Source organism: Homalodisca vitripennis, chromosome 5 (assembly GCF_021130785.1).
Source record: "Homalodisca vitripennis isolate AUS2020 chromosome 5, UT_GWSS_2.1, whole genome shotgun sequence".
In the NCBI taxonomy this organism is placed as follows: Eukaryota; Metazoa; Arthropoda; class Insecta; order Hemiptera; family Cicadellidae; genus Homalodisca; species Homalodisca vitripennis.
In genome coordinates, this window is record NC_060211.1 from 102,008,410 (window position 1) to 102,023,678 (window position 15,269).

The window sequence follows — 15,269 nt, forward strand, 5'->3', positions numbered from 1 at the left end:
TTGAAGTTCGCTTCCAAGTCAGCAAAAGGGCAGCATTGTATTCCTGTGCAGTTTGGTTTGTTGTAATAACCTACTCTTGGTTATCAAACTATACACAGAAGCACCATTCGGACTATCCTGCAGAGCCAAATGTCTAGTGATGCAATGGGCAGTATTAGGTTTCCCAAACTGCTTTTTAAAGACGACTGCCACTCCAGCTGTCATGTGGTGCTTATCGTGGAAATCAGCAGAGATGCTATGAGCGAACCCCACTTTTTTCTTGTGTCTATAGTTTTTTTAAATAACATCTGCCATGTTTGAGTTAAGTATGTTTATGGTTTCTAAGTTGGTTACGTTGTCATGTGATGGATTTTCTAAGTTATTTACAGTGAGGCTGCCATCTCCAGATCAACAGTTACGTGTTGTTTTGTAACTAGATTTTAATTGAACTAATTATCTTGAATGCTAACTTCTTTTTTCCCTTATAGTTTAAGTGCAGTCCATCTTTGTAAAACAATGTCTTTCGAATAGTTCCAAGTCAATAAGATCTACATTGTTCATTCTGGAGACAAGCTCCCTTATGTAATTATTAGCAAGTGCTATGTCATAGTGAATGGCATCATTGGATTGCACATCAAAACGAGGAGGAATGGTTGTGATACAGACTGGTCTCGACTGACTAAGAGCCAGTAACTTGATTTCCATTTCTTGATAGATGTCTTGGAGGGATCCAGTCCACCGGTTATTAGTTCCTGCTAGGAGGAAAATGGGTCGTGGCTGTGCCTTGCTAGCTTGATTATAGACATAACTATATCAGCTCCGGGTTTAACCAGCCGTCCATGTAAACCTTTCCTTTGCTACACAAACCAACAATTTCTGGGAGCCCTCTGCCCTGACTATCAGCATATAGTTCAACTTTCACTTGTTCTTGAAAAGGTTCAGCAGAAAATATGAAGTTGTCTTTTATTTTTACTTTTAAGACTAGTTTTGTTTTTTTTTTTTTCCATTGTGTTTTTTAATTGTGGTTTGCTCTAGATTTGAATGGGACAGCACATTATATCTATTAGACATGTTGAAGTCAAGAACTTCTGCAGGCAAATTCGTATGGTTCACTTTCCTAGGATGTTTTTCTTTTTTCCATGCATCATAATATATCAAACCTGCTATCACCATTGCCTTGGTTTTGTGATAACATACTGGCTTTTTGTGAATCAGGAAGCTGGCAGTGGCTGAGACGGAAAGGGTTTGAACATCATATCAGAGGTTGTCTGTGGGTTTTAATTGTAGGTTTGTATAATTGTGTAATAAATATGCCAGTTGTGCACGCTTTGTCATAATGTCAGATTGTTTTATTGTGCATGGTAGTCTACCACATGACATGTCTAAGCTATCCAGTTTTATCGTCAATAGCTAACTGCAAAATTATATCAGTGAAAATTATCGTGTACACTCCACAATCAACAGGGTTTGGTTGTTGTGGGACTGCTACACTTTGAAAGGTCACTTCTGTTTCTACCCCAAGAAATTTATGTGTCTTATTGGCTATCATTTGAGCATGACTTTTATTGTAGATTCCACTTGAGTCAAAAATATAAAAATTTGTTCAGGCTTTCTGACAAAAACCATAAGGCTCCAGTGTGAGCCTTCAGTTTTATACAGGTTTTGAGTGTCTCCCGTATCTTCGTCATTTATTTTGTGTTCTAAATCATGAATAGGAAAGAAAACTAATGATTTGTTTTTGTAATTCTATAATGGTTCAAGGAGATGGTTCAGAGTCATGGAGGCATTTAATTGCATGAGTTTACTATAGCATTCATAAGCAGAATTTTTTTTATTTAAGCCGTAATACAGACATCTAGTGTATCATAATATAACTGGATGATGTCATCCGTCAAACCATTTGTTATTTAGTATAGCTAGACTGATAGAGAGTCTTTCATCAGTATTAGTTTTGTTTACTGTTTCGAAGTTTATCCTCAACTGATACTTGTGAAATTTCTGTTTTGAACTGATTTGCAGTGATTTTTACTATTTCATACAAAATAGTATGAAAACAGTTAAACAAGTGTAAGCCAATGGCATAGATGTGGGCTATTTTGCTGAAGGTGATGGCCTTCATTTTCATTATCTCTGATGTCACTGAGGAAACTATTAGTTGTGTCTGGCTGTTGGTTATAAAAGTATATAGCTAAACATATGGTCTATGAAAAGATTTATCAATTGTTATCTGTAACCCTTAGACAATAACTCTTTCGAACCTTGCAATTTTCAAATTGCTTGTACATTTAACTCTCATTTGTTAGGTTGTTTTCTTGAATATTTTAGAGTTATAAAAAGTGTAAGGCTCTGTGAATCCACATGAATGAATTTTGTTAATGCTTCATACACTACGCATATCAATCAAAATATTAATAGACTGATAGTTATCGAAACTGATTACTAATCTGGAATGTTCCCATGGTTTTGTATGAAACATTAATAAGTTATCTCTCTCATACATGAGTTGGATTAACAACAGTTCTGATCTGTTGTGTCTGGGTATGTGTAAAAATATAACAATTCCTTCATATTTTTATCAAATTGTAACGATTCAGTATTTCATTCTGCTCTTTTTTCATCTTTTAAGCACCAAACAAAGCACTTCTCATCTCAACCTATTGACGGCTCGGCAAGCACTGATGGATAGTTTTAATCCCGATAACTGATTGTACACTGATGGCAGGTTGTGCTTGTTACAGATGAGCCTGAGGACCGCAGTAACCTGGTGGGTGAGATGGACGCGGTGGACTGTGGCGTGGTTGGCGGCGGGCAGCCCGACTACCGAGTCATCTTCATCAATCGGCCTCAGCCCGCCAAATTCTGCACTAACCAGATATCCACGGCCAAATACAGTGTTGTGTCATTTGTGCCTAGCTTTTTGTTTGAACAGTTTCGACGTTACGCCAATTGTTTTTTCCTCTTTGTCGCTTTGATGCAGGTGAATTTTTTTTAGTGTATTTTCAAATTACAATATAATAACAAATGTTTTTAGTAGTTTACTTATAACTGAAATAGATTGCATTTTCATACAACAGGTACTCATGAATACCATTATAAACCTAGAAATGATGCTGTTTTTACATTTTTACATTTCTGTAATGAATGTTGATTTCCTACAGTACAGTTGTGCCTATTGAACTCCTGAAGAGACAATTCTCAAATTGATACATTGATAGTGTACGAATAAGATCATGAAAAATGTCATGTCCTCATCTGATATGAACTTGATATAAAAAAATTGGTCATGGTTGATTTATATGATAAATCAAGTTTATATACTTGCCAAGTTTAAAAAGTATACAAATGCCAATTTTATTATGTTGAAATTTTAAAACAGGATTTGCAAGATTTTATGACATTAGTAGTGTTTAGTTACTAATATTTTCAATATTCTTTGTGTATTTTATTTTCAATATTCTTTGTGTATTTTATTTTCAATAATCCAATTAGCAAGACAGATACAAAAAATGTATGTTAATTTTTTTCACTTCATGAACATTTACAGATGTATTTAAAATTTCCTTTTTTGGTCATTTTCAGCAAATACCTGATGTTTCACCTACAGGGCGTTATACAACTTTAGTTCCTCTTATCTTCATCCTTCTAGTGTCTGCGTTAAAGGAGATTGTAGAAGATTTTGTGAGTACTCTTTGTATTTACTTAAACATAATGTGTAAAATTGCTTAGATGGCACACAAAATGTATACGGCTACAATGTTTTTGATACTAGATGTACAATCATTTATGAGGCATGATTTTAAATATGTACTGTTTTTAAATATTTCTATTGCAGCATTATAGTTGCTGATCATAGAAGCGACTCTGCCTACAGGCTAGCCAGTGCACCTCCATGGAAGCATTTTTTTCCATGTGAAAGTTTAAAAAGTTTTTTTGTGTTATTAAAAATGCCTCTGGCAATTGGAAATTCCACCGATTTGGATTCAGTGCCTTGTATTAGTTGTGTGTGCCTTGTAATTCATTTTCTGAATTCAAATAGTTCAACAAAAGAAGTCAATAGTCATAGAATGATTAGTGAAATGTAAATATATAATATTATGAGTGAAGTAGTGGTAAGAAAATTGGCTAGAACATTTAAAGATATCAGTACAAATATCCATTATGGAGAGCAAAGTAGATGATTATCTATCATTGTCTGATAAGGAAGGTTGTTACCAGACATCTTCATCAATTTCTATGTAGGTTTTCCCTAGCATGCAGTGTCCACTTTTTCTTGCACTTGTAAAAACATCTAACCAGTCGGCACCACAATAATTATATAGAAATTGCTGTTCCGCTTTAGTTAGTTAATTGGTTAATGAAGCAGCAGACTTCTGTCTTACAATGGAATTTAAAAGCTGTGATGATTGCCTTATGTAAAGTTTTATTAAAATACTGACGTTTATATTAGAGATGTAGCCTTGAAAAGTGTTTGATATATAATATACAATAATACACCTTTTAACACATTTTGATAAATTTTATTTTGTACAATGTACATTTCAAATTCAATGAATTCATCATCAGGTACTTGTAGGTTAAGGTAAATGAAGTAAATAAATAATTAAAACCAAATTGTCATATATTTTTAACTACCTTGGTGGTTAAATTTTGTATTTAATTTTATATCTACTGACTTTTATGTTCAAATGATGAGACTGTATTTATTGTTTACAAACAAATAGTAATTGTTACCTCATTTATTCAAACATTTTAATAATAATAACTTAAATAAAAAAACATGCCTTGTATATGAATTTTGGAATCGTGTACATTGTTTTGCTTTCGGGACCATCTTATTTATATATATATATATCTATATATTTTTAAATTTCAGTGTGTAGTATAGTTTTAGACTAGATAGATTACATTAAAATATTCACAGTAGCAAATTTTGTTAGGCTGAATGCAAGTGATTGAAAGAACGGTGGATTGTCTTTGGGAAGGTAAGTAACCGACAGTCAGTACTTGCAGATGTAATTCGATCCTTTAGACAAAAGGACTTCAAACATTTGGCATTGCCATATGTTACAAAAATTAAACACAACTTTTTGAGAACTGAACTTCATCTATTTTTCAGGTGTCATAACCAACAACTCATTTCTGGAGGACAGACTCCAGTACTTGAAACGTTTTTTAACATATAACAATGGAAAATGTATGATATTCTATTGTCCTTTCAATAATGTGCTTTAAAAAAATAATTGATCAGTCATGTTTGTCTTCTGGATACAAATATATATTTATACATGAGATAGAGTCAGAAAGTTCCTGCAATCGCTTTAAATATACACCAATTGCTCGCCGGTGGGTAATTTGTTAGCTCAGTTGCCATTGTTTACTTCTAGAGAGTGTTTTCATGTATCTGCAATTTATCCTTCTTGATATAAAAAATGGCAATTAGTAAACAACGATCAATCATTAAATTCTATGTTTTGCTTCAAAAGTTACTAATGAGACTTGAGTTGTTAATTCATGCTTATGGAGACGAAGCAATGAAGAATGTTTTCGTGGTTAGCATTAAAGATGACCCTCATAGTGGAATGACCTTCAACTGCAATCAGTGATGAAAATCTTGAGTGAGTACAGTAAAGTGTCCACAGGGTACTTCAAGATCTTTTGAACATGCATTGAATTTCTTTGCAAATGGTTCAAAAAATGCTTACTGATGACCAAGATAAATGCTTCAGCAAAGATAAATCGAATGTTAATGGCTGTTGAGTTATTAATATGGTCTATGTAGTTCCAGATTTTTTGAAAAAACTTATGTGGTGATGAAACATGGTATTTTCTCTATGATCCTAAAAAAAGTTAGTCCTCTATCTCCAAAATGAAAACATCTCCAAGGAAAGAAAAATTTGACTTGGACAAAAATGAGGGAAAAGTTAATGCTGAACTAAATTTTTTAATACAGAAGTTTTATTCATTCCAGACAGACAAGTAGTGACCAAAGACCTTTAAATGGAAATTCCTACGTGCTTGAGAGGTGCCATCAGGAGGAAACACCCTGAAAAATGGGTGGGAAACAGTTGCTTCATGACATCGCCCCTGCACATCAGTCTTTGTTATTGCATAATTTATTATCTAACCCATAACAGTGTTACCATGCTAGAACATCCACCCTACTTGCCTGACACAGCATCAACTGATTTCTTCCTGTTCCTGTGGTTGAAAACATCATCGGAGGGAAAACAATTTACAAATGCTGAGGAAATGGCAACGAGAACAATTAAAGATCTTTCACATAATAATTTACAAAATTGTTTTGAATAGCTCTATGAACATTGGGGCAAGTGTGTTTTTGCAGGAGGAATTTATTTTGAAGGAATATAGGTTTGTAAGTCTAGTTAAACTGAAAACAATGCCGCAAACCAGACTTCAGAAGGTTGATCCAGTCAGAAGAAATTGCTGTTTAAAGTTAAAAAATTTTTTGATACATTGTACATAAGAAATGACTAATTTCAAAGTAGGTGTTCAAAATGTTCCCCTCCGCCCATCTGGCAATGTGCTAACTGGTTATAAAAGCTGCTACTGCATTTTGAATGTATTCTCATGGGATAGCTTGAGCTTTCTGTGCTATCCTATGCCTGAGTTGGATCAGATTTGTAGGGTGATAAACATTGTCTTTGAGATAGCCCCATAAAAAGTAGTCAAGCGAAGTTAGGTCAGGGAAACAAGCCGTCCATTTAATTGCTCCATGTCTTCCAATCTACAGGTATGGGAATATTGTATATTTGTATTGCCTCACTTGAACACCATAATGTGGCAGTGGTCTGTGTTGTTCGAAAATACATGTTTGGAAGTCGGCGCAAGACTAGCATGTAGAACAGAAATTATCTCATTTTGGAGTGTATATTAATACATGTTAGATTTTAGTTTCCATCAATGAAAAATGGTCCTATAATTAAATTACATTTTACCTGCTCACAAGTTGATATTTTGGGATGTTGTGTGTGGTACTCTAACATTAAGTGTGGGTTAACATTATCCCGTTAACATGGCCATTCAACATAAAAGTTAACTTATCTGAGAATATATAATGTCCAAAAGTATTTGGCTTTAATCAATTCTATTTATAATAATTTAACAGAACTCCATCCGATGATCAAAATCGTCTTCACTCAGTTGCTGCAACAGGGTAATACGGTATGCTTTGAAACTAGACTTTTTAAAACATTGCAAACTTATTCACGAGATTTTCCATGGGATTGTGAGACAGATATAACTGATTCATTTGGACTTTTAATAAAAGACTGATGAAGAATGTCAAATGAGCCATCTTCATCTGTTACAGTAGTTGGTTGTCCAGGTCTGACACGATCCTTAACACTACTAGTTTCTAAAAAGCAAGCAACTGTGTATTATGCTGTGGATTTTTAAATAGGATTCCTATCAGGAAAAGTATTATTTATCTAACTTCTGCATATGGTCTTACATTATCATCCCAGCCACACATAATTAAAAGTGTAATTCTTTCACGCTCACTAAATGAAATAGCTGAACATAAAGAACTTTTAATATCTTTTAAAGCCTGTAACTTTTAGTGACTGGATATGACTGCAACAACGACTGTAGCTTGAATCAACTGATAAATAGATATAACTGGATATAACAGGCCATTGTGGGTAAGTCCAGTGGAAACCCTAATAGGCTCACTACTTTCACTTAACAGTGTACTTCTTTTAGCAGCAGATATTTATGATTAGCTTAGCAGAAGGGCTGTGCAGATCGCTGTTCTATTTCCATGTGATGTTGTAAAGGTTGTTTCTTGGCCTTCCTTGTTATTTCTCTGTGCTGGTATCCTGTTCAAAACCTTTAGTAGTACTCTTTTGTCATTCATTCTCCTCAGGTATCCATACCACTTGTTTTTGAACTGTGAAGTCTATTATAAGTTAAACTGGCACTGCCTCTCCAGTATATCATTTTGGTTGCAAGGAGTGTTGTGACATATTTTTTCAATGACTCTAGCTTCTGATCTATATGTCAATATAGACTGAATCATTGTGTGATTTTTTTAAATTTTTGCAATGCTGTAATCATGGTTTTTTCCCTATTATTGTGTTTTTATGTTTTAAATTCTCATTTCCATCTTTACTTACTGTTAATCTGAAAGATCCATACTGGGCATCATGTTTGATTAACTATTTATAATAGAATAATACTCTATCTAAATTACAATTTTTGAACCAGATGAGTTTGTTATTAAAGACATAAAGAGTAAAATAATACTTTTGTCATTGATATTTCCAGTTCACTACTCAATTAGTAATATGCTTATTCAAAACATACATTAAGTATTCAGAATGGGTAATGTCTCAGTTATTCATCGGAAAACTTTGTAAAAAGCCGCTAGTAAAAGAATTATACTAAGAACTTCTACTATTAAACAATAAAAGTACCGTAGTAGAAAATTACCATATTTGTATGAAAACAGTTAACATTAAAACACACCACCATAAATATTAAATTTTAATGTCTCTGTAGCATTACGAGAAACTTTGAAAAGAGTATTATACGTTAACACATTGACTGTGGCACGGTGAGAATTACTCAAAGCCACTCAGAATACAGCCACAGTGAAGTTTTTAATAGTGTATAGAATAGTTGAAATCTACCTAATGCATATTTGAAGTAGAGTTTTCTAATGTAGAAACGGCACCGAGCAGACGATGAGATCAACCACAGAGAGGTGGAAGTGTTGCGGGCCGGACACTGGCAATGGGTGGAGTGGAGGCACATCGTCGTCGGTGACATTGTCAAAGTTCACAACAACACGTTCTTTCCTGCTGACCTTCTAGTCTTATCTACTAGGTAATTTCTGGGTTCAAAAGTGTTCAGCTTCCTTAACGGTTCTATAATCTTATGTTATGATATTTCTTGTGCAGTCGACTCAGGGACAGATTAGTTGAGACCAGAGTAAATAATATAGAGAAAACAGGTTTTTGTATTTGATAGAGACAAACTCATATTCAAGATAAGTAGTATTTGCATTGATTAATTTTGAATTTTTCACATGTATTAATAATTATTTTCTACTATTAAACTGAGAAATTGGAAAATGTCTTATTTTCTCATTATAAAAAGATGGTCATTGGCTCTGGTTTTTATTGACATGTACCAAATAGCATGTTAAAAATTTTAACCTTTAGTATATAATATACTTAGGGATAGTCTCTTATTACAAACTACAGAGACATTTAATAAAAGAGTAAACAAACATTTAATATCTATCTATGGGTCTGATAAAACAGGCTCTACTTTTAAGATTTTACCTTAATAATATACATCTGCTATATAGTCATTTTATTGCAAACATTAATATTAACAACAATTTTCCATAATAATCTCTGTTATCCTTTTGATCTACTTTTTTGCCTTTTTTGGACCTCTAATGTTAAACCGATGTCAGAGACAAAAAAAGTTTCTCAAAAGTCCGTGCTATGGATTGGATCACCTCAGTATAGTCAGAGGGTTTGTGCAGGAAAGTGAATATCACAATATTGTAGTATGGATAAAGTTCTATGTGTATTCTGATATCTATATATCAATACAAGCAATCTTGATACAGTTCCTGTATCAAAAATAATTTAATGTAGCAGTATATAACTTTTTTTATCAAGACCACTTTATACTATAAATACGTTATGTTTAATATTACTCCATAACATTTCAATATTTCTCATCTAGCAACAGTTAGATAAAACAGGCTCAGTCTAGAAAATTAATTCTTTTCTTGTTTCAATATCTTGCTTTCAACTCAAATTTGTAAATATTTTTGTTTGTTCACAGACTTAATTGGGTACTGATAAATAAGTTAGTTATTTATTTTGATAAAGGAATTTCAGAATATTGTGTATATTCCTATATTGTGCTACAACACCAATGTTACAGTGAACCCCAAGCAATGTGCTACATAGAAACAATGAACTTGGACGGAGAGACCAACCTTAAGATCAGACAGGGACTACCAGAGGCTGCCGGTCTACTCGAGACCAAGGATCTGGAGCTGTTCTCTGGAACTGTGGAATGTGAACTGCCCAACAGACACTTGTATGAGTTCAGTGGCAACTTGCGCCAACGAGGAAAACAGTGAGTATGCTCATTCATTACAAGTTTTGTTTTCAGTTCAGAGTAACTTTAATTTGTTATTGCAACATAAAAAGTATAGTTTCAGAGATAGGTTATATGATAAAGTACTTCTAACACTATAACCGATTGCTTATGTATGTTTATTAAACTATTTGTGATGTAAAAATTAATCTGATTTTCGCAAGAATTCAACTTCACAAACTGAAACTCTTCAGAACTAGAATTTTTATTCTTAATGTTGACATTTTCTTTAAACATTACATTTAATTTTCTAGTAATGTTTACAATGCATTATGAGGTACATGGATGGCTAAAAGCATGTAAAACAAAAACAGAAAGATTGATCATACTTGTAATGTACTTTTGAAACAATTATCATAGAGAATCTTCAAATAGTTATGAGTTAGGCTATTTAATGTTGCAAAAGAGAGGTATACAGGGTGTAACCAAACTCTCCACATAAACTTAGCATATTTTTCATAGACTAAGAGGATCTAAAAACTAAATGCAACCAATGGTCTATCTCTTTTCGTTTAATGTCTCTCTGCATGTATGTGTTTTTTAGTTTTTATTTTTATTTCAGATACAGGTAGATATTAAAAACTCAAATTATGTACAAATGTTTGTCTTGTACTCTCAAATAAAGAGAACAGTTTTTATTGCAAGATGGCAGATGGTTGAAGTTTATAAGTTTAATAACATAAAAACTAATAAGTTTAACAAAATTTTAAAGAAAAATCTAAAAATCTGCCAAAAAATAAAATAGGTGTAAGCTTTCCACTGTTGTAATGCAAGGCAAAATTTTTATTGTTGATATGTGTTTACAGCATCATTAACCGTGCTTTACAACCGTTGTAAAATAAGCTGTAAGTCAATCTATCATTTTAAATTGAATTGCATATATTTTAAAATTTATTATATTGTTTTAAAATTTCTAAAGATGTCTCTTAACTTGTGTGAAATAGTTTTTATTTTTACAAAACATGGCTCTGTAGAGAAGTTATTCTTATTTTAACAAGACTTGCAAATGGATTAAGTGCTGAAAAAAGTAAATAGTTTTCAACTAATTTTATCTAGTGTAATGAATGGAGATTCAGTGTTATACCTTACACTTCTCTTTTAGAGCTGTTCCATTGGGACCTGATCGTATCCTGTTGCGTGGAGCAATGTTACGCAACACTAGTTGGGTGTTTGGCGTGGTTATCTACACGGGTCATGAGACCAAGCTGATGAAGAACGCAACGAGTGCACCGCTGAAGCGCTCAACCGTCGATAAGCAGACCAACACTCAAGTACTGATGCTGTTTATCCTGCTCATTGTTCTCTGCCTGGTGTCTGCCATCTGCAACGAGTTTTGGAACCACACCCACACCACCCATAAGTACATCGGCATGGAAGGTGAGGTGCCTCACATTTAATTGTTTACAGCCCTGAGTAAGGTTTTCAGTGGACATAGCCATTGAAAAATTACTATGTGAGGCGGCATTACTTGTCTTGCAGTTTATGCTGAAATTATCCGCGATGGCTTTGATTTTGCTTCACTGTAATTACAATGTGTATTACAAGTTACAGTTAAACTTCCAATATCCGGACTAATATGATACCAGGCAATCCGAGTAAGGATCTGAGAGTAAATTTAGACCCAAAACAAAGCAGTAATAATAAGGCATGATGGCACTGTTTACCAACACAGTAAGCCAGAAGAAATATGGTGCATCGATCACCTTGGCGTGTACATCCTTCTTCATCATTTTACAGCTTTTCATTTCAATAGTTGATATTAGCATGCTTAGAGTACAATTATTCTAATATTTCATGAGGTATTTTTGAATCACTTATACTATTTGTTACTACACTTGGTTCAGACACAACTTTTCTGTCATTTCCCCCATACCTAAATAGTTTATTGCATGTAATATTTCCTCCATTGTCACAACTTTCTTCAATTATTTTCAACCAAGTTAAGGCATCATGTTCTATCATTAAATTTTTCAGTAACAAAAACAAACCCTAAAAGCAATAAGAAAACCTGTAAAAATCAAAGCAGAATTCCAATTACTTCCTCTCAAACAGTTAAATTACTAAATATATTATGTACAGCAAAATAGGGAAAGTAGGATAGAGGAACAATGTCACAATCTGACAGACACCTGATGTTTAAGGTCTATCACCTCTCTACCCCTTTTACTCCACCATAGTCTATTGGTGCACAAATAGTTCTATTTACACAATATTACATGCTACTATTCATGCTAAAAGCATTATTCTGCACTATGTAATATAAATATGTTTATTTAAAGAACTGATTATGAATGTTTCCCAGAAACAGTTCCAGATATGGGAAGTTTTGCATATAAGGGGTTTTCTGTATTTCAAGCCACTTATGTTCCACCTGATTATTCAACATTTTGAGCCTTTTATTAGTACATGTATATATGATACATACGAAATTCTGGAGTTTATCAAATAAATTTTAATGATTGTCAAAATTATTGCATAGGCCATAGAAGTCAAAATTTCAGGTTACAATTTAAAAAAAACACATACAAGTATTAAAATAAAAATAAAGCAACACAGTCAGTATGAAATCTAGTTTTGTGATCATCTTTTACAAATAGATCACAATTAATTATAAAAGTATGGAGGAAAATGTGGAAATTATTGAGTTTTAGAAAAAAGGGGAAAACACAATTTTGAAGAAGAATTACACATTTATTTAAATTATATTAAAAGATTGTTAAATACAATGGAAGTAAATACAAAAAATCCAGTTTTAAACAAATATATAAGTTAAGAGAAAGTAATCCTGAAAGTAAAATTTACGAACAAAGATTTTAGTTTATCCATTTATCACCACACATGTTATTGTTTTTATTTGTTTATAGTTTATTTTGTGGTTAAAATGTTACTGTGACCATGGCATAGTTGCCGAAACATGTGTCAGCTTTTATGAAAGGGTACTGTGTTACTTATTTTACTAGTATATTTATTATAGTAGCCCTCTACAGTGAATTTCAAACTTCAATAAAAAAATAAAATATATTTATCATGTATGAGAACATTCTGAGGGATTTATAATCGTGGCCAATATTTTGAACTAATGTGATAATGGCTATTTGGCTGCATTGTAATGCCCACTTGAATTATAAACTTATATGAAAGCATTCCAAATCCTATTTCAAAACTATGTGAATAGAGATTAGACTACAAAGGACTCACATTACTTCTTTTTACTTACTCTACTCCTCTTTACAAATTGTAGGAGGAAGACGTATTGTGATATTATAGTTTTTTAAATTGTAAGTTTATTCAAAGTTTGAAAACTAGAATTTATGATTAACTCCTTGAATTTTTTTATAGAATGATGAGTACAACCATATTATTTATTGTTTATCAAACTGCATTAGCTCATAAAGTCTGTTAAGAAAATAATTTGTATTAGGCCAGAGCAATATTGTAAGAGAAATATTGCTTTACAACAAAATTAGAGATAGGTTTTTTTTCCAGAAGAATGTGTTGTACTTTTAACTTAAAAAATGTCAATTCTGAATTTGATTCTGGTTTATTTAACTTTAATTTTTTTTTAAATCTTTTCAAAACATTGTTGATTCGATTTTGAGTTCTGTACAGAGTGTGGAATACGGAATTGATTCCAATTCCTCTTTGTGACCAGCATTTAAAACTATTGATATAATTGTTCTGTTCATATTGTTCTGTTACTATCCACCAAAAGAAACCCCTCTACTTAAGTAATTAAGAGTCATTGTTTATATTGACATATTTATTTGTTTTCAGATGTTCTAAATGTTAACTTTGGATATAATTTGCTGACCTTCATAATTCTTTACAACAATTTGATACCGATCTCACTTCAAGTAACCCTGGAAGTTGTAAGGTTTGTACAGGTAAAGTAGCAACATAACATAGAGTTTGTGTTCCGGCACTCATTGTGAGCAAGTGCACCTTCCTTTAATTTTCTCACTTCTGACAATTCACATATGTTAAGACTAAAAGGCACATTTTTTATATTTTGTCGCTTCCGCAAATTAATCAATTGCACTCTATTGGTTTATTTGGTCTGTCAATTCTCTTGCTTTAAATATTGCTTGGTTAATATATTTTTCTGACCATATATTTTGTTTGCGGTGGAGGGTGACTTATTCTGATAAAAATTGTTTAAAACAGGAGTAAGACTTTGCTTTCTGTAATTTCCTCTTAAAATTTGTATGGGCGGTAATTCTGAATAGCTAAAAAGTTGTGTAATATTATAATTATAAACATGCGTGGATAAATATTTCTACACCAAATAAGGCTTTGCACCATCTATGTTTTTAATTTTAAAAAAGATGTACTTTTAAAAATTTTGTTGATTTGTTGTTAATTGAAATATATTTTATAGACATATCCAATATCTCCAACATCAATATAAAAATGAAATACTTAGAAAATAATGACCACCACACATGCCAAAAATGTTAATTATACTAAGGTTTCATTACTGAAAATAAAATAAAGTTTACTTTACAATACAGTGAAACTCTGTTATGTTTTCATATGAATACAACCCACACCAATACTATAAGTGGAATGTTTTATCACCAAACTCTGGTTTTCATCATTTTTTGTCCCTCAAATTACTTTTTTATGCGTTTTACAGATTATTTAATGCCTCAGAGAAGCTGGAGAGTAGTGATGTGTCAAAGCTGAATTTCGAGTCCACTGAATCTTAACAAATTTGTTTTGGAGTATCTATCGCGGAGATTTCCTAAGGCTTTCCCCGTCATAAATTATTGGAATCATCCTGTTTCACCACATCCAGTCCAGCAACATAGCGGAAATTGAAATCTTCCTTTTGCCAAACTAGTTAACAATGAATCATGACGGTTAATGTTTGATTCCAGAGTGTCCTTTGTAGTCTAGATGTAATGTATTAGTTGAAACATAATGTTTAATTTGTCAGACTCATGTTTCTATATAACTGTGGAAAAATTATTGTTTGAATTTGAATTTCTCGAATAGTTTAAAGTATTGATTGAGTCATGAGGTTTGATCACTAGAAGGGTTCACTAGGGGGGGGAAGAAGTTCTTCCTGAACACAAGGTTCTTTTTCATCAAGTTATGACGAGAGTTTTTACGTTAAAATAATATATTTCTGACAGCTTTTA

General features: G+C 32.5%; 1 protein-coding gene across 6 annotated transcripts in view; it reads left to right on the top strand.

The window, feature by feature from the left end:
* Nucleotides 1-15,269, top strand: part of LOC124362576 (phospholipid-transporting ATPase IA) — a 122,685-nt gene that overhangs the window by 64,774 nt on the left and 42,642 nt on the right. For all 6 annotated transcript variants that reach the window (XM_046817203.1, XM_046817207.1, XM_046817209.1 and 3 more), the window contains 6 exons: nt 2,718-2,956; nt 3,559-3,657; nt 8,666-8,826; nt 9,907-10,104; nt 11,228-11,502; nt 13,900-14,009. In XM_046817203.1, the coding sequence (XP_046673159.1) occupies nt 2,718-2,956; nt 3,559-3,657; nt 8,666-8,826; nt 9,907-10,104; nt 11,228-11,502; nt 13,900-14,009 (1,082 nt within the window). The remainder of the gene's footprint in view (nt 1-2,717; nt 2,957-3,558; nt 3,658-8,665; nt 8,827-9,906; nt 10,105-11,227; nt 11,503-13,899; nt 14,010-15,269) is intronic.